Here is a 20,863-nt window from a genome sequence, read left to right on the forward strand (position 1 = left end):
CATGGTCGCGTGCATTTTCCTCCGGGTCCTCCGGTTTTTCCCTCCACATTTACAAACACGCGTTTTGGAGTATTTGGCTGCTATAAATTCCCACGTCATAAGCCACTTTGTTGAGCTATAAATTGTGGCCAGGTCGCTTCTGAAAAAGATCTATATAGCTCAGTTGGCCTTTAATACCTGGTAAAATAAAAACATGTATATTTAATCCGGTTAAGAATAGACTTACTTTATCTGGTTTTTACATCGCCTGCCTTCGTACCAATTCGTTTGTAATCACCTCCCTCCCCCATAATTCCGTCGATCGATCCGATCAAGAGCCCATGCTTATTGCCCCTCGTTCGTGCCGTCTCATTTGTCTTCTGTCTCGTTCGCTGCGTATTACTTGTTTTTCTTTAAAATGTAACTGTTTGGAGATGAATTTGCATAACCGTTAAGATCGGGGTATAGGGGCCCATTGAGCCAAGGAGCTCATTCAAGGGTGACCCCAGAGGGGAGTGGAGGAGGTAGGGGGGAGGAGGAAGGCAGAGGGGTGTGGGAGGGGTGGTAAAAGGGAAGATACAGTGCAGAAGAATGCAACATATTGTGAATCATTCTTACACACGCATCAATGCACGCATTCTAACAATTGATTGTCATCGTTGATTCACCATTCAATGCCTCATAGAGTGAAACGCCACACGTGACCCTGGCGGCAGAGCAAGGGGCTCACGATCGGAAAGTTTGCGAGTTCACATCCTGGTTGGGGCTTGCGTCCCTTCCCATGGGATCGATAAAATTAAGTATCACACTCTTGTAGGGAAGTCAACAGCGTTTTTTTTCTTTTTCTGAACAGACTCACATTCATCACAGGAAAATGTGGAATTTCCATCACTGGCTCAAGTCAGGGCTGTGAAGGGGAGATAAGAGCATCGAGGCTTCAAATGCTCACTTGAGAAATGAATTCACCGTGACTTCTTTTCCCTGATTGAGTTCAACTCCCTGCGTAATATTCTTGGTTCTTTCGGTAAAGTCACGTAGAAGGGAAACAATAAAATAATACAAATTTAAAACAATAAAATTCTCACGACGTTTCGACTGCAACACAAGCAATCATCATCAGGTGTGAAAACCACAGCAAGAAAATTTGAAAAAAGTGGCGTAATGTTTGGCCCGCGCCTGGCCCTCACTCTGCCCAGACCTGCTTGCCAAGTTCCAGCTTAAACTGCCAAAACCGCTTCGGGTTAGCCAGGGGGAGTGGGGGGGGGTTAAGGGGAGCTTTGAGAATGTGGACGGCACTTCCACAAACACCGGTCAGCCGCCATCGCCGCGACCCAGCAGACGCACAATGGCTGGGCCGACTAACGTTGTTGGACTTGGATTTACCCCGAGCAACTGAAAGTAGCATGCTTTGGCATTGGCAGAGATTATATTTACCAGCTTATCAGGATACACTGATATATAAACAGTATATCCATGGGCGGAGTTTGGGGGGGGGCACCGAGGGGGGCAATGCCCCCCCCCAACTGAGCACCTTTATTAATTTGTTTTCAGTAGTTTATAATTAAGATCAAACAAATAAATTATGTCACCCTCGATTCCTAAAATGAGGGACAAAGCGAACCCCTGCCCGCCACCCCCCCCCCCCCCCCCAAATATAGAAGTTAAACTCCACCTGTGTATATATCCAGTCTCTATCATTGTCGTCACCATCATCCATGCTCAGCCCCACTGTTAGATGAAGAGCTCCTCAGCCCGACGCAACTTCTCACGATCTTGTGATGCACTAATCCACCTCGTGTGTGACACACGAGCTGAATTCATCACTCCGTCTCCTCGGTGTTGTGTCATCTCTGATGTATTCCATTCCTTGGCAATATATCCCGCATAAAGCCAAGCGTGGCGTACCTAACAGTGAAGTTCCATTCCTTAATTCTCTTGTCATGTATTCTGTCACGTAATTGTACTCTCAACGCTGTGATAGTAATTTCACCGAGCAAAATTACATTATAAGACATATTTCTTCTTCTGATATTAAGATGTATTTGCACGGTAATTATATTTCGCTTATAAGCCAGTTCGTCCTGATGTGATTATGATAATGCTGCTGTTATTGTGTTTTCTTTCTGCACTTTGCTTTAAGTATGTTAAAACAAGTTTGGTGACTCAGGGTCACTCTAGCGAATGAGATTATCCTGGTCTCTTGAATTCTGCCCTGGTTAAACAAAATTTTATAAACCATAAGAGGTATAGGAAAATTCAACACGTTTGTTGGTTACATCGCGGCCTCAAAAAGGGAAAAATACAATCGGTGACGTTTTGGACAATGGCCCTTCCTCAAAGAAAATGACGTAGAGGCCAGAGAAAGTCAAATTAATTTGAGATTTCACTTTGATGAAAATAAAAAAAACATTATTTACTTACGGATAAACAGTTTAAATTGGCTTACCAATAGTTACCTATCAGTAAAAATTGAGCAAGCAGAAACCCCCATCCGCAAGTAAAATGATAATACGTTGCTGGCACCTGATCGAGTGACCGAGTTGCGTCTGGCCAATGAAAACACCGCTTGTCGAAAGGTGCGCTGACTGAACAATGATTGGTCTACCGTGCTCGGGACCTCTGGTGGCCATGTGACCTCTGCCTGCGCTCCGATTGGAAGTCATCAACCCTGTTACTCACCAGGGGGGGGGGAGGGGGGTAGCAGTGATCAGATTTTGCCAAGCTTTGGGCAACTGATTGTCTGAAAATTGTACATGTGCAGCAAACATTATTAACCGGGTTTGGCTCGGACAGAGTGATGATGCCACCAATCACCGGTACTTGTTGGAGAATGGTGGTGGTGTGTGTTTCACTGCAAACTGGACATTTTTTTTTATATTGATGGAGACATACTTCGTGTCAATGTTAAGCTGATTATGTGGATGAGATAATAGCCCACGAGAGCATCCTACCGAACAGGTCATTATCGTAACGCAGCCCTCTAAAGTGAAGAGTTTAGTCGACCCTGGTTCACCGTTGAATGCATTAATCAGAGCTCTGAGCTGAGTTGCTGGGTTTGAATCTAGAGTTTAAACTCACTGCCTATGATTAGACAGGGGTTTGAAACGTAACCGGTTGATCGCATCAGCTCAGTTTCCAATGAACGCACACAGACACACAAACCCTTGTCAAATTATGTCTGGCTTCACCCTTGTTTTAGGAAAATTCCATTTCTATTTAGTATAAAATATATCGCTTTGAATGTCGTCTTTGTGGCAGGGCGAGTGGAAAAATGCTGCCCCATAGTGCATGTAGAAGCGGTAACTGAAGACATCTCAGAGGTAACTCTATGATGTCCCCTTCCGGAGTGGTGCACCGCTCCGCAAGAGACACAAATTTATTCTCGGCCAGCCCCCCCCCCCCCCCGTTCATGCCCCATGACCTCCATCACTGAATCTGATGTCACAGGTGTGATTTAACGAGCCCGCCTGAAATGCTGGTAGATTGAGCCTCATTAGTCCACATTCACTGCGAATGTATTCTTTCCCCTAAGTGACCTAGCCTGGCTGTACAGCCTCCTTGCCAACCGTGTGTTTTGTGTAGGACGATCGCCGATGTCAAAGGAGTAATGCCCCTCATCTCTCCACGCTCTGAATTGGTCCCACAATTTGTCATTGTCCCCCCCCCCACCCTTAATCATCCCTCTGATGTCCCCTCCTATTCACCACCCCTCTTCTCTCCCCTCGCCTTTCCGCCCCGCCCCCCCCCTTCTCCTGCAGGAATCTCCTGGACATGGACACGTTCTCCAAGTCGGACCCGAGTAAGTGATGCCTTGACAAAGGCCCACAATGAGAGGCCACAGGAGCAGCCGGTAAAAATGAAAAAAAGGGGGTGGGCTCATGGTACTAACGAGTGTGCTGGCGGTGGCAGCTGTGCCAGGACCCACAGGACAAGAGGACCCCCAGGTGCCGGGCTACTAAGGGGAATGAGAAATTGCACCAGGGCCCCATTGGCATGCTCGCTACACCACTGATAGCCGTGGCCGAGTAATGCGACGGTGTTGAGATGACCTACGGCGTATGAATGTTGAACTTATTTCGCACCGTACATAGCCAACCGTGCTCATCGGAGGGTCACGGTGCCTGTGATCCACCACTTGGGAGGCAAGAGTTGGTAGATCGTGTGGCATCTGAGAGATGGCAGTTACAGCAAGGGGGTGAAAACTAGATTCGAGGCTTTCGTGACTGCAGGAATTACTCTTTGGTTCTTTCGGTAAAGTCACGTAGAAATTAAATACAGTAATAATAGAACACGACGTTTCGATTGCAACACAAGCAACCATCATCAGGTACAAATGAATGAGAAAACAAACCTAGTAAACCTGGAAATATAATACAATACAATACAGAGAGTCGGTCAACACAACAGTCAACACCCCACCTGGTTGATTACATTCTTCCAAAGATTGCAAAATTTGAGAGAGAGACCAAATATATACATGGATACACACAGACAGACACTCAAGCACAGAGAGATTCACAAGAAGACTGTAATCAACCAGGTGGGGTGTTGACTGTTGTGTTGGCCGACTCTCTGTGTTGCATTGCATTATATTTCCAAGTTTACTAGGTTTGTTTTCTCATTCATTTGTACCTGATGATGGTTGCTTGTGCTGCATTCGAAACGTCGTATTCTATTATTATTGTATTTAATTTCTACATGACTTTACCGACAGAACCAAGGAGCGACGGGGTGCTTGAATCCATCTGTGTGGATCTCTGTCATCCTATTGCTAGCATGGGTTTTCTCCAGGTGCACCAGTTTCGCCTCCACAATTAAAAATCCATCGTTCATGAATGAGATTGGCCAAACATCCCATGAGAGGAACCCGTTTAAAACCGAGTCTCGAGACTCAGTGTGTGCTATATATTATAGAGCAGTGGTTCTTGACCTTCGCTGCAGCCTGCACCCCTTTGGTTCTCAGAATGGGGATCACGCACCCCCATGGGGTGTGTGTGCACCCCAAGTATTAATATTGCATTATTACAAAAATATATAATTATGCTTAACGATGGGACTGAATTTGCTTGAATTTGTTTTGTGAATGCACTATGCTGTTGTGCGGATCTCAATTATATATGAAAGGTGCTGTCCGGCTACTTTGCGATGCTGTATACGTTCATATGCACGGTACTTATAATCAGCGGTGCTAAGCACGGATCCAAAGGCCCAAACACACCAAGCGGGCAGCAACGAGCGGCACCTTTCGGGTTATAATCGGTGACCGTTAATGCGTGTCCGTAATTGAGCCAAGGTTGTAAGAACTCGGGACGAATGCTCCTCTCGTTCACGTGAAGGAAGGCGCCGTGAACATTCTGATGCATGCGGAGGCGGCGGAGGCGGCTGTTGGTGCCCCGACTCTGCCACGCTTTACAAAATGAGCAAAAAACAAAAACCGCTGCTTGGCAAATGTTGCCCCCTTGTTGGTGATGGGAGACACTGGCACCCTTTTCGCTGGGGAAATACGATTGAAGCAAACATTTGGCACGATAAATAACTGGTCCAGCACGTCTGCTGCGGCAGAATATTGAGTTTACTCGACTGTAGGATCATTGGCCTGCGAAAAATGTGCTGAATATGAACACATTGACTTTTACTGCCATCGAGATACTATTCATGCCACTTTACTTTGTCTTTAGATGCCAGCCTGGCTTTTTGCTGACTCAGCGGTAGAGGGAGTGGCTCGCAATTTTAAGGCAGCCCATCATGCCACCAGGGTAAATAAAATTAAGTACTGCTTCATGGGGAAGTCACCAGCGGTTATTCTATGGAAATGCTTGCCTTCACCATATGATTGGGAATTTCCACAACTGGCTCATGTAAGCAAGGAAATCACTTTGACTTTGATGTAAGCGGCACATTTAAACAAACAAAATAAACGTTTACGCGACAGTTAAAAACATTTGGGATTAATCAGTGGCAGCCCTGGCCAAACCTACTCAATGTCCTGTGGCTCCAGTAGCCCAAGAACATTGGACCTGGGTCTCGGGGAGAGCGTTAAGCGTGTCAGCAAGTTTCCCGCTCTTCCAAATCGACTCGAGCGGATGGCCGGGTTCCCCCACTGCGGAGGTAGCTGGCGGTGGCGCTGACCTGAGCGAGTCGCGTCGTTGTGATGATTGTTAGTTTCACTACATCGCGTCTGGCCGGTGAGCTGCATGGATTCACCGTCGTCCGCGTTCTCAGTCAGCGTAGAAGTCGTCGAGCTTAGCAGCCATCTTGGGCAAACGTCGCCTCAGACAACGCGATCTCGAGCGTTGTAAGAAGCCAAAGTGATTTCTTGCTCAAACGAGCTGCAAGCCGGTGCTTATCTCCTGTTTGCAGCATTGAGACAGTGGCCGGAAATTACACGTTCATATGACGAGGGCAAGTCCATCCAAAGAACCACCACTTTTTTCACTTCCCCCACACGGCGGTGCCTATATTATCCATAATAGAGTTATTTGGATTTAAAGCTTTCGTGACTGCAGGGATTCATATTCTTGGTTCTTTCGGTAAAGTCACGTAGAAGGGAAACAATAAAATAATAAAAATATAAAACAATAAAATTATCTGAAAGTTTTATTGTTTTATAAGCAATGAAATTCTCTGAGAATTTTATTGTTTAATACTTTTATTATTTTATTTTTTCCCTTCTACGTTACTATACCGAAAGAACCAAGAATAACAGTTAATTGGGTTAGATCGTGTAAATATAAATGTGTCGTTAAACCTGCCACCACCTAACAAAGCCAATTAGTCAGGTTTGTCACGGAAACAAAACATGCAAATTTGTAACTACAAACCTGTCAACCCAGACGGTTTACCCGTAACCTTGTACAGGGAGTTTGAGTTATCAGGTCCATATGGCGTACAGCCGTTTTAATACGGGCAAAAAGAATTGTCTATGTGTTTGTGTTTCTCCCTTGTGATGGGACTCTGTAGGATGAACGTTGAGATGTATAACGACACGAGGTGACCATTAAGGTCTGAATTGGTCTGTAATAAGGCAGGGCACTGATAAGGGGTTGACAGGTATGTAACTACTTCAACATACCGGTGTGTTGGAGAGTAAACCCACAACTTTTACAATCCGAGCAAAACATTTCGCCGGTAATTACAAACCAGCCTCGTCAGGCGACAGCCAGAGTTGTAGAGAAATCCTCCTGTTTCGGTCTTAAATAAAGGGATGAATGTGATGTCGTCACTTGGATAATATCGATCGCGACAACCTAGATGAGTAGCTTATCGACTCCAGAGTGACTATGGGCTGAGTGAACCCTCAAACAGGAATTGAACTCGCAACCTTCCGATGCCTAGGCGCTCGCTCTACCACTGAGCCACCTGGGTTTTTGCATAACCAGGGCTCAATATTTTAGCCGGGTCCGGCTGCCCGGCTCGGTGATCTGGAAAACATTGCCACACCGGGGCACACCGCATCCAAATCCGCCTCTCGCTGCACGCCCTAGCCACCGTTTGTCACGTGTGTGCCACTGACTCCGGTTGAGCAGCGACGCAGGAACATTTATTCGGGGGGGGGGGAGAAATTAAGCCCCTGGCCGTAACATCTTAAGGAATGTGTAAGCCTGTTCCACCCTCTCGAATAATGTTGAGCAAAAATAAATCGGCGCGTAATCCCGTGGCTTTTTTTCGCTGCCTGTCCGTGGGGGGAGTGACGCCAGGGCCATCGCGCGTTAACTTAACGCTTTGCTGATCTGTGCGTGTGTCTTGCCGCCCTTTCCTTCTGTCGTGTCCAGTTTGCGTGATGTACGTCCAAGCCGTAGGCAGCCAGGAGTGGCGGGAGGTAAGTTGCTCTCTCTCAGTCCCAGTCATTGCGGTCTATCTGTGTCCGTCTGTCTGCCACGCCACGCCCTAATGCCTGTCTTTAAATGAAAATTAATTTTATTGTCGTAGCGTCCCAAAGAAGCAGAGGTTGCCGTGCTGATCCAAACAACTGCAGAGATCCTGGGTTCGAACCCGGGTTTCACCCCGGGTTTGCCAATCGCAGTGAGCCAATGGTCGCAGGCTGTGCATCCCGGTAGCGAATAGCAAAAATACGATCATGTTACATTCGGTTTATCAGTTTGGATACATTCCAGCTCTGAGAAGAAAAATATCGTTTTGACTGCCATGTGACGAATGTTACTCTCCAATGTAGAGTGGGTGGGAGGGCACTGTCCTCTGTTCTGTGTGCACCAGAGGTGACTTGGAGGGATCTCAGAGGTCGCTCTGTGCTTTCTGCTTCTTTGGACTCTATGACGCTGGCAAAATTTGAAAAAAATACAAACAAATTTGCTTAACGAATGAAGACAAGACCGTAGTCAAATTTAAACAAACAGATGGTTAATTCCTAATTTACGTTCCCAACGTATGCGTGTGTGTCAATATGTCTGTGTGTGTGTGTGCGTGTGTCTGTGTGTGTGTGTGTTTCTGGGAGCGGTAGTGTCACAGCGTGCCGCACTGCGAACCCGACAATTCGAGTTCAATTCCCTCTCAGCATTGATGAATATCTGAACAGGTCCTGGGCTTCCCCTAGGTCAACTCAACCTCAAATTGAGTACTTAGTACGATGTGTAAATATCACCACTAGGGAGACAAAGGTGGCCGGGCGTGTTGCTGGCCACCCATCCCCTTGTGTGCTGTACAGCCTTCTATAGGTGCTCGCTAACAGCCATCGCCCCAACAGTCTGTTAAAGGCTGAGGGTTGTCTTTGTTTGGGAACGGTGTGTGCGCGGGTGTGGTTTCTGTCGGCAGTTTGGCCGCACGGAGGTGATCGACAACACTCTGAATCCGGACTTCGTGCGGAAGTTCATCATGGACTACCTGTTTGAAGAACGGCAGAACCTCCGCTTTGACCTGTAATGCCACATCGCGTGGTCACGCTGTCACTCTAACTCGCTCCCATCAACCCCCACCCCCCGGCACGCACCCTCGCAGTCGCGCTCACGGTTACATCGCGCGAGTTGCAGCAGCGTGGACGAGGCGCGCCACGATTCGTTAGATCGATTCTTCCCCGCTCACGATGTGCGCGTTGAATTGGACGCGTAGCAATGTGGCCCTTCGAAAAACTTACCCCAAATGGTGTGTGCAAATTATACGATCTTGGGAAGTTTCACAAATGGGGTGGCTTCGCAATAAAATATTGACAATCAACCTGTCGGTGTCATGTTGAGGGTAATTATTTCCAGTTTTGACGACAAACGGCTTATTAATTCGATTCGGCAATGGTTTGACACCCACACGGGTACGTCCGTCACCGTGGCATTTTCACGAGCATTTCTCCCTCGTCGAGAAATGTGGACACGCTATTCCTTGGTCAATCGCGGTCGCGGTCGGTTGACATCGAGAACCACGCGCAGTCAAAGGGCCACTTCACAATTCCACTCCCAATTGCCCCGCTGCTTTGAATCGCCTGAGATGTACGTCCAACAACGTGGAAGCGCACTGACATGACTGGATAAGTAGACCGATATTGCAAATGAATGGGAAACAACACAAACGCGATGGTACAAATGGGGCGATTTTTTTTAAACTAAAATTTCCAATGGAATTTTTTACATTAAGAAGCCAACGGAGCTACGTGCTTTTAAATCATCATCATCATCATCTAGATTGAAAACTCGTTTTTTTAGAACTGCTTTTTTGTTCAGTTTATTGTCCCTCCCCCGCACCTCTGATTAGCCACAGTTGGCTACGCACGGCTGCATACGCACAACGACACACACAACACAATCATGCTCGTGCAACATAATATCGTTGTATACCCCGCGACTACACGTGATTCGGGACGCTGTACAGAAACAGCTGACGTATTTATTTAACAGAGGGGAGGCGGGAGGAAGGCGTTGAAGTGTAGAGGTGTGAGCGATGTCCAGGTATCAGGTGGGATCATCACGACGTTGGATTCGACGCTCGTAATGCAATGGCCGATTTTCATTGATGAACGATCAGCACCGCTGCCCGCCAGTCGCCACCCCTGATCCCCGCGCAGCAAACGCCCTCTGAGATGTACTCCGGGCACTCGGAGCGGGTGGTTGAAATGAAGCTGCCGCGCAAATCCCCGCGCAATGCACGAGGAGTTATGAGAGCCCTCCCTCCGCGTAGCCGTCCCCTAATAATGCGCAACAGCTCGTGAACGAGATGACTGCACGCCCACCGCATCTCACGGCCTCTGACATCTCGTGTTCATCTTCTCCCCGGAGCACCGACGCCTTGTTTACCGCACCGACGATGCACCCCCCCCCCCCACCTCCGTTCGCCGTGTGAGTGGCAGTAATTCATCGTCGTCATCACCAGCCGATTTCATCGCTCCATCTCTGCGGTAGACTCCCTCTCGGGGAGTGTTCCGCCCTTTGGCTGCCACTCCATTTTCAGTCTCAGCCACACAGGAGTAGAAGCATTTTTGGGGGGGGGTTATTTTTTAGTCAACCTAAAATTTTCGCCGTTGATTATGTTGTTGTATGTTGCTGCTGTGTGTTGCCTAGGACCTCATCTCTCTGCGTTGTGATGACCTAAGTCACACCATTTGTTGTTTTCGTTCTGTTTTTTTGGGCTTTTAGGTTTGATGTGGATTCACGAAGCTCCAACCTCTCCAAGCATGTGAGTCACTCGTACAGTTAACTCGTGATACAAATACAAAGTTGCCCGTATAGCCTTAACATACCGTTGGGGCAAGTGCTGTTAGTGAGCACCTAATGAAGGCTGGCACGGCACACGAAGGGGTGGGTGGCCACCACCACGCGCGGCTGCCTTTGTCTTCCTTGTAGCAATGTTAACACACCTCACAAGGTACTCATTAGAGGCTGATTATGAACACACACGCGCCCACTTTCATACATACATTCATTCGTGCGTGCATGCACATGCCTCGTGCTCTCTCACCCAGTGAGCACACACTTGGCAAAGTTGCTGGCACTTGCCGTCACGAGTTATGTAATGGTAAACAATGACACGAGAGTGCTTCGTTCAATAAATACGTTCACAATTGCGGCCATCGCTGCTCTCCGATGTGGTTTTCGGGTCGTGCCGCGCGTTGTTTTTCGCAACGATGCCCGACGTACCGGGAGCTTCTTCAGGGACTGAATTGAAGAAGCTCTCAGCAGGAACGAGCGATACAACACACACGTTGGCGCACACCGTGGCACACGTACGCACGTGCACCCACACACACACACACACGCACGAGCTGACCTAATCCATTACCTGTGTGCCATCTTTGTCTGCACTGCCCCTGGGAATAAACAGAAGGTAACATTTGAAACAAAAACAAAAAAACACTCTCCCTCCACGAACCACTCCTTCCCTTTGATAGCTGAACCACCAGCACCCTCAACCCTCCCACCACCGTCCTGCCAAAGTCTTCATACACCCTCTCCTCCTCCTCCTCCTCGATGGCTCCTTCCGTTCCCGCACCGCAACCCGTTCCTGTCAGTCCCCTCACCGTTGCTCCTAACCCCCACCGCGCACACCCTGCTGGATGTCACGAACCGTTCGGAGCGTGGACATTCTTGGCTGTCACCCCATTGCACCGCAAACAGCCAACGGCCGACCCAGAAACCCGCACACCCACGCACCCACAAACCCGCATGCCCGCACCCCCATGCGACCACGCACCCATACACCCACGCACCCACGCACCCACACACCCACACACCCGCACACCCACACACATGCACACCCACACATCCACACACCCACATGCCCACACACCCACACACCCGCAAACCCAAATTAACGGGGCTTGGTGGTAGACCGGCGTAAGCACGTGACTAGTAGCCACAGCCATAGCGAGAGGTTAAACTGGATGTGGTCGTGACGAGAGTGAAAATATTTCCATGGTCACAGGGCAATATTTCACGGACAGATTGGCCCGGCTGAAGTGAAACCCTGGTCTCACGTAGAGACCCAAAGGCTTAACGTAGACTTAGACAAGCGTAAGCTTACAGAGACATATCTAGAGACCTATACACTCACATATACAGAGCGGTGGTCTCACTCAGATCATTTCTTCCTGAGTTGTTGTTGGTAGCCAGGAGTAAGTGGCAACTTGACCAGCACAGGTTTCCCTCACTTTATGTGATAGATGCTTTCCAAAAATAGGGCTCACAAAGGAAAAACCGCACGAGACAGATGCCTGCCGAGCAGCGCACACAGTACACGCACAACGCTGTCCCACATCCGACCGCGTAGCCGCATATGAGAGCGAAATTAGAGCAGAAATTGGTTTGTAGCATATATCCGCAAAATCGCACAAATCGAACTGGCACGGAGCGAAGGGAAACCTGAATCCCCAATCTATAGCGAGATGCATCCTGGGTTCTATGGTGTGCCACATGGGGAAACAGGCCTGGGTGTCACCGATGTCTTGTGACGCATGGCATCGAATAAAAGCAATGCAATGCTTCAGCCCCCCAGGTGCATTGTGGCACACCCTCTGCACCACAGATGTGGCACCTGCAAAAAGGCCAAGACAAAGATCCCCCATAGAGCCTTCACAGACTGTTGGGGCAAGTGCTGTTAGCGAGCACCTATGAAGGCCGGCATGGCACACGAGGGGGTGGGTGGCCAGCACCACATACGGCCGCCTTTGTCTCCCCTGTGGCGATGTTTACACACCGCACCGGGTACTCATTTGAGGCTGAGTCGACCTAGGGGAGGCCCAGGACCGATTCAGATAATCGTCACTGGTATTGGCCGTGAGCAGGAATCGAACCCGGGTCGCCGGGTTCGTAACGCAGCACAGCGCTAACCGCTACACCACCGCTCCCCACACACAAACATACACACGCACATACAGACACACACACAAAACACACGTACGTGAAAACAGCCCATAATTTCCATTAATGGTTTAAATGGCGGTAATTGTGTAGGTGATTTGTTTCTTTATTGTACACAGTTAACACGGTTATGACTGTAACAGCGACGTTACATAAGCAGTCTGTGAAGCGGAGAGCCAAAGGCCGCTGGGATTGTGTGTGTGTGCAGTGCCAGAATGTGTGTCTGTGTGTGCACATGCGTGTGTGCGTCAATGTGTGTGTGGTTGTGCGTGTCTGCAAGAGGCTATACGAGGGATCTCTTGCACGTGCGATTGTTGGGCACCAATCTTGCATGCGGCAGCTATCTCAGTCAGTTCACCTATAACGCCTGGGTCTGTCCCGTGACCTCCTACTCGTATGCACTTCACGTGGCCTCAAAGTGCACCTCGCCTGTCACAAGCGCTGTAGTGACATATACCGTCACTTTGTGGCGACTGTTGGCTGCTTTTGTTGCTGTTGTTTGTTGTGCTCATGCGTGCGTATGTGTGTGTGTGTGTGTCTTTTTGTTGTATATGTGTGTGTGCCTGCGTGTCAATGTACGTGTGTGCACGCGTGTATGTGCGTGCGTGTGTGCATCTGCGTGTATGTGCATATGGGTGCACACTCGTGTATGTATGTGACTGTGTCTGTATGTGCGCACGTGCGCGTGCGTACGTGCGTGCGCACGTCTCTACGTGATGTTTGTTTTTGTGCATATGCACGTGGGTGTATGTGCGCGTGCTTGCGTGCACGTGCGTGCGCGTGCGTGTGCGTGCGCGCGTTTGTGTTGTTGGTCTTTGCGTGCGTGCGTGCGTGTGCAGGACTTCCTTGGACAGGCGTTCTGCTCACTGGGCGAGGTGGTGGGCTCAGTTGGGAGCCGCTTTGAGAAGCCCCTTGGGTGAGTTCCAGGCAGGAGGCGGTGTCACCGGCCCCCTCTGTGATTGGGCCAAACGGATAGCAGCGCGCGGCCGTGCAGTTCGTGCGGCGCGCGCTCAGAGGGGGAAGAGTGGGCGTCGGCACCGAACATTCTGCCACCAAACATCCGCAGAGACACGCACACAGCAAGGGAGTTTAGACGTGCTCTTGCAAGCGACAACCAAGACCTCGACGATGTCACCTCTCCACCACTCGGGACGGGAGTCCCGATCGCGCTGCTGCTGTCACCATCCTGGAATATCGCCCCGAGATCCGGAAGAACGCTGGCGAGCAGAGTGGAGCGACGCGGATGTCCAGTAGAAACACGTCACTCGAGACGCAAAAAATCGCACGCCTCCTGGCTTTGACATTCCTCCTCAAAGACACCGGTGACGTAACCATCAACCTCGTAAGAACATCGAACGCAGGCCGATGCTCGCAGCCGCTTCATGAATGGAAAATTAAAAACGCAAGCCAATGGCAGCGCGATTGTGGCCACGTGACCCAAACTGCGAACGCCAAGAGTAGTAAACCACTGCAATCTGCAGTGGAGGAGGAATATCCAAACTACACGAACGCTCTCTCCTCAAGCCCTCTCGTAGCTAGCAGGCCTCAACATTGGCATCTTGCTCCTGAACACATTGCCATACTCGAGAATAGAATAGTACCAAACATATCGGAAAATGCTTGAAGAAAATCCCTGGCTCTGACAGGATCGATAGATACCGATGCTGTCAATCTGACCGTAATTTTGGCAGAGAAGGCACAGCGATGCCTGAGTGGGACCCAGCCCCACGCTCCTAACAATTTACACTTGGGATGATGCACATTACAATAATGGACTTCACTGCCAAAAATAAAGTGTGGGAGTGTGCGAGTGAGAGAATATATGTTCCCGTGTGTGTGTTCGGGTGTGGGTATGTGTGCCTGTGGAACAGTAGTGTAGTGGTTAGCGCACTGCGTTACAAACCAGGCGACCCGAGTTCGATTCCCGCTCACGGCCAACACCAGTGACGAGTATCTGAACTGGTCCTGGGCCTCCCCTAGGTCGACTCAGCCTCAAATAAGTACCTGGCGCGATGTGTAAACATTCCACTGGAGAGAAAAAGGCGGCCGGGCATGGTGTTGGCCACCCACCCCCTCATTGGTGCTCGCTAACAGCACTTGCCCCAACACTCTGTTAAGGCTTTGTCTTTGTCTTCGTGTGTGAGCAGGGGAATACCTGGAAAGAAATGTGGGAGCGTAATTCTGACGGCTGAGGAACTGGGAAACTGTCGGGTGAGGCCTCTCATTCCCTCCCCTCCCATCTGGCCAACAGCAGTGGGTTTTGTGAATCGCCGGAGAGGCAATACTGATGCCTGCGTGTGTGGGATTCAACACGTCGAAATGTAATACGGGCATTGTCAACAGCAGAGCAGGGTACATCTAAAAATAATATTCTTTATTTACCCGGGGAAAGCCTCTCCGAGTCTCGAGATGTCTCTTATAGACTAGTGTGGATCGTTCCATTTGTGACAGTTTGGTTTTGTGGTTAAACGCTTGAATCGTCACGTGGGTGCGACCACGTATGGTTTCTCCGTTGCGATGTGGAGCTTCTCCGAAGTGCATTCTTTTGGGGGTTGGTGAGCACACTGGCGCTGGGGGATCTCCGGGCCAATCTCTTGGCATGGCAGTTGAAAACAATGAATGCGTTTCTTAAATTTTCCCACCGCTTCCGTTCACCCAACAGTGTTTAGAGGTTAAATTTAACTATTATAAATATTCAACTATATTTATTTTACCGGGTAAGGCCCACTAAGCTATGTATCTCCTTTTCAGATGCGACCTGGCCACAAATGATAGCTCAACGAATCGGCTTATTGTGTGGAAATTTATAGCACACAAATACTCTGAACTAGAGGCCGACCGAAACTGAATTTCTGGTTTCGGCCGAAAGCGAAACCAGACCTAAAGTTAAAAATTGACTTTCAACCAAAACCGAAAGTAAACCGAAAGTTAACTTTGCCGAAAGAGGCCATTTGCCAACTTTCGGCGCCGACACCGAATTTCGGTCGGCCTCTACTCTGAACGCGTGTTGATTCTAAATGTGGAGGGTAAAAACAAAAATCTCAGCTCATATAGATTTATTTAAAGCGGTGGGATACCCAGTATGTGTACTCAGACGTCAAATAAGACGTCTGGTCAGCGTGTCATAGTCGGCCAAAATACATTTCATTTACTCTTTGGTTCTTTCGGTAAAGTCACGTAGAAAGAAAATAAATTAAATAATAGAGTACGACGTTTCGATTGCAACACAAGCAACCGTCATCAGGTAGAACTAAATTTGAGAGAGAGACACGGAGACACACAGACAGACACACAAGCAGAGAGAGACAACACAGACAGAGAGAGAGAGATACACAACATAGACACACAGAGCTGTGTGTAGTAATTTCTGCAGTCACGAAAGCTTCAAATCAAGTTTGACCCTCTTACTTTCTATATGAGCTCTCTCGAAAAAAATCTCTGGTGGAGGTCCTTCTGCCAGCATCGGTGAGAGCGTGCAATTGCAGGGCCTGCACTTGTAACAACAAAACCTCTGCTCCCAGTCCTTCACCTACGTTTCCCTCCGTACGGAGTCATACTCATTACCAGCTGGATGCTCCCATGCCAGTATTGTACTGGGAGCATTCTCATCTCATTTATTTTTCTTGGGAGGGTGGGCGGGCATTCTCTAGCCACCTGCAAGGACTGCTGGGGGTTCTCAGCAGCTTCGCTCTGACGTTCATTTGTTTAAGTAAAGACAAATTGGTTGCACCGGTGCGCACACAATCACCGGCGCGTGTGTGCGCGTGTGCGCGTGTGCGCGCGTGTGCACTCCCACCGACAGCGTAGCAGCTAGCGCACGGCGATACTGACCCCGGGCAACCCTGAGTGCCCATTCCTGACCACGGCTAATATCGTCAGTGGCGATTATTTAAACCGGTCCTGTACCTCCCCTAGGTCGACTCAGCCAAACAATAGCATTTGCTGTGCTGTATAAACGTTAGCACTGGGGATACAAATGCGGTCGGGTGTGTGTTACTGGGCATTCCACACCTGCTCGTGAGCCGTGCCGGCCTTCGTAGGTGCTGTTCTCCAACAGCACTTGCCCCCATAGCCTGTTTAGGCTACACGGCAGATCTCTGTCGATATGTCTGTGTCCACCCACGCACGCAAATGCTCACACACCACTGGCCCTCCGAGATCAGGCCGCAAGCCAGGGCCAATTCAATTTTGGGCTATTTAATTCTTCTCTTGGAGACTCAAATTAAACTTCGCCACAAATGCATTCGTTTCCTGCCGAGGGAAGAGCTCATTTCAAATCAATAGCGTGCGGCCTGATTCGATGCTCCCAGGCAACTTGCAAGTGTGTGGCTGCGGAGTGCGCTACATCGCACAGCCACTATTCGTGCAATCAACGCCCGTGTCGTGGCACGAAGATCCAGGGCTGGCGTTCGTTTTTGTGCCCGTGCACAGAGTCACCGGCGGTGAGGTGGCTACGGGCGCCACGTTAGGAGCCCGGCACCGGTCGCCTGAGCTCCACTGCTGACCGTGGCTAACAGCATCGGTGGCGGATTATGCGCTGAATCGGAGACTCAAATTAAACTTGATTTTTGACGCTTCACAGCTCTCGGTTGACACGAGCATTTAGGCATTGGCTCCTTGGCGCGCATGACCCCCGCAGCATGGGGTCATGCTCGCCATGGTGGTCCAATGTAAATAAATAAGTGTTTTACTTAAAGTTAAGTTACCATCAGCGACGTATTGGAGAGAAAAGTTGCCAAACTGACCTAAAGGGGTTCACTCAAACTTGCAGTCTCAAACCAGCGCAAAACGCACTACTTATCAAAAACGATTAAACTATAAACTATTTTAATTTCCATACTCTTTGGTTCTTTCGGGTAAAGTCACGTAGGTATAAAATAAAATAATTCACGACGTTTCGATTGCAACACAAGCAGTCATCATCAGGTGGGGAAACCACAGCAAGAAACATTTTTACTGAAGTGGGAGAGAGAGAGATGCCGTGGTAAGAGGTTAAAGGTGAGAAAGGGGGGAGGGGCAAGGGGGGAGAGAGAGGGGGGGGGGGGCGCTGCGTGGACGCTAGGAGAGGGACGTAAGGCGGGGGGGGGGGTGGAAGTGGGCGCGGCTGGAATTGGGAGGCCGAGAGAGCTGGGGTTGCGGGGGGGGGGTGGAATTTAACTCGGAAAAATTGACATTTACATTTTACCAGGTAAGGCCCAATGAGCTGTGTAGCTCTTTTTCATAATCGACCTGGCTATCACAAATCATAGCTCAACGAAGTGGCTTATCACGTGAAAATGTTTAGCGGCCAAATACTCTAAACGCGTGTTTCTAAATGTGGAGGGGAAAACCGAAGGTCCCAGAGAAAAATCCACGCCACCACGCACAAAACAGACACCGGTCAGGATCGAACCCATATAACACGGCTCCTTCCACTGTGGATTTGGATCTAACTCTGGGTCAAAAACGTACGAGCATGGATGAAAGATAATTTGTTGACCAGTAGATCGGTGCTTCGCTACCAGTGGTGAATGAATCGCCACGGCAGAGTCCCAGCACGAGATCAGTGGCCGATCGAGCCCCCTCCGCCCCCCTTCCCTCTCGATGGGTTGCGCAATACGGCAGCGGACAGCCATCAGCCCCCCACCCCGGCCCCTCTCAAATCCCTCGTTGGGCAGACAGACACAGAGGGCACACACAGCGACGGTGTCGCACGCAGACCCAGAGACACATACATCTGACGCGGAGACACGTACGCACGCTCATACACTAGCCGACTGTCGGGGCAAGTGCTATGAAGGCCGGTACGGCACACGAGGGGGTGGTTGGGTGAGCAACACCACGCTCGACCGCCTTTGTCTCCCCAGTGGCGATGTTTACTACACACCACACCAGGTACTGATTTGAGGTTGAGTCGACCTAGGGGAGGCCCAGGACCGGTTCAGATAATCGTCACTGGTGTCGACCGTGAGCAGGAATGGATCCCGGGCCGCTGGGTTTATAGCGCTGCGCGCTAATCGCTACGCCGCCACTCCCCATACACTCAGGGAAACGGACTCGAATTGTAAATGTTGTGGATTTACTCTCCAACACGCCGGTGGTGATGAAATGGTAACTAATTGGCATGTTTTGTTATCGTGACAAACCTTACTAATTGGCTGTGTAGGATAGCGGCGGGATTAACGATGCATTTATATTCACACAAATCTCACCAAAGAACACCTCTATGAAAGGGACACGCAGGTTCCCCTCTAACGCGGGTAGCGATGATTGTTACTCGTTTCCCCATGACGCCCTGGTTAGGTTTGGGCTTCAACTGCTTGGTTCAAATGTGCAAACCCGGATTTGTGACTCTGGCAGCCACCGGTCAGGCTTGCCTGCCACTCGTGAAGATGTCCCAGTACGAAAAAAATCGCACTGCAAAGTGTCACAGAAACCGTGCAAATGACGACGGCAATGGTGATGTTAGTTGTGGCCACCATAGTCCGTCCAGTTGTCCCGTGCGTTACAGTCAAGTCTGTGGGTTCCATGTGGTGGATTTTTCTTTGTGTCGTCGACTAAAGCAGTCGAATTGGATCGTAGTCAAACACTCTCAGCTATTAAATATCGGTGTTAGGGATGTGAATTAACCCCAGCCCCCTCCCCCACCAGCATGTTCAGGTCAGCCAGCCAATCAATGAAGTCGGTGAATCTTGTTAAATACAAATAGTACATTCCCAATTACCATTTTCAGTCTTCCTCTATGCCCTGCCGTGTCTAGTAACGCCACTACATTATCCTGGTCTGCCTCTTCACTCAGATTCGGTTAGTTTAGTCTCGTCGTGGTGATGATGATGATGATGGTGGCAGTGGAGATTATGATGATGATGGTGATGATATAAATGATGGTGGGCAGCAGTTGTAGTCCCTCGATGGTTATCGTCCACTCAATGATCATAGTTCACACCAAAAAAAAAACACAGATGTTTTCATTTTCGTGACGCCAAGACTGATCAAATGGAATAGCTGGGACCCCCCCCCCCCCCCCCGGGTCTCAACATCACATTATTACCACTGATACACTCGGCGTTGAGTCGTTGAATGGCCTTGATATCCATCCCTGTGCGATGGCATTAGACACTACGGAGCGTGTGTAAGCAACCCGCGAATAGCAAAACTTCACTCTCTCTCTCTCTGATGAAGCCCTCTCGTCGTGACCAGCAGCAGTGCCTCGACATTGGCATCTGGCTACTAAACACCTTGCTGCTGCTGTTGCTGCTGATGTCATTGTGCGCCAGCATTGAATAGCAAAACCACAATGCCCATGCGCTGGTCGAGAGTTACAGAAGGGAATTATGTATAATATATGTGTTAAAAAAATTCTACACGTTCCTCAGTAACACTCTTGTGTGTGTCAATGAAAGGTAAAGTGTACAATCGGCGACGTTTCGGCCAGTGGCCTGAAGAAACGGAGTGGATTATAAAGAGTTGGTGACTGCGCTTAACACTGTTGGGCTCGATGCAAATTGCATTTTTAAATATTTTACCGATTAACATTTTTAAAAATTGGCATATGAAGAGTTACACTCAGAGTAGTTATTGACTGTGCACGAACCCCTTCAATAATAAAACACCTATTACTAAAAGGTTAAATTATAAATGTTGCTGGCACAGTGCATTATGGATATAACTTTTGTAGTGAGGAAATTACAAACTCTTGTTGTCAGCAGCTCTTTCTCCTATGTCAGCGGTTGTCCTGCTGTATCGGTGCCACCTGATGAAGGTCGCTTGTGTTGTGATCGAAACGTCGTGTTTTTATTTTATTTTATTTCTACCTCCGTGACTTTATCGAAAGAACCAAAGAGGAGGGAATTATACTCAGGGCTCTCCGATGTGATTTCGGTTCGTGCCGCTGGTTGTCCTGCATGACGTCCGACGTTTCGCTGCACGTGCCTGCAGCAGCATCATCATCCTCGTCACTTCAGGAACTGAGCGAGCTTCAGACAAAGTTTAGCGACACGTCGGGGCGTCATGCCGGACGGCACGCGGCAGCGACCCGAAACCACGTGGGAACACCGATGCACCCAGTCGTAGATCGTGTTCGGGTTCTCGACGGAGGCGGCGGTTGTGGT

General features: G+C 49.3%; 1 protein-coding gene across 2 annotated transcripts in view; it reads left to right on the forward strand.

Annotated features, from left to right (window-relative positions):
* Window positions 1-20,863, forward strand: part of LOC116949290 (copine-8-like) — a 67,694-nt gene that overhangs the window by 14,313 nt on the left and 32,518 nt on the right. Inside the window, exons 1-7 of one of the 2 annotated variants that reach the window (XM_076072114.1) lie at window positions 3,278-3,299; window positions 3,738-3,778; window positions 7,752-7,798; window positions 8,749-8,852; window positions 10,554-10,593; window positions 13,613-13,689; window positions 14,921-14,984. In XM_076072114.1, the coding sequence (XP_075928229.1) occupies window positions 3,751-3,778; window positions 7,752-7,798; window positions 8,749-8,852; window positions 10,554-10,593; window positions 13,613-13,689; window positions 14,921-14,984 (360 nt within the window). In that variant the 5' untranslated portion in view covers window positions 3,278-3,299; window positions 3,738-3,750. Of the gene's footprint in view, window positions 1-3,277; window positions 3,300-3,737; window positions 3,779-7,751; window positions 7,799-8,748; window positions 8,853-10,553; window positions 10,594-13,612; window positions 13,690-14,920; window positions 14,985-20,863 lie in introns of those variants that run through there. The other variant, XM_032966422.2, reaches the window with a different exon arrangement.

The sequence above is a fragment of the Petromyzon marinus genome, chromosome 36 (genome assembly GCF_048934315.1).
Source record: "Petromyzon marinus isolate PM22_M1 ecotype Great Lakes invasive population chromosome 36, UKy_Petmar_22M1.pri1.0, whole genome shotgun sequence".
NCBI lineage: Eukaryota > Metazoa > Chordata > Hyperoartia > Petromyzontiformes > Petromyzontidae > Petromyzon > Petromyzon marinus.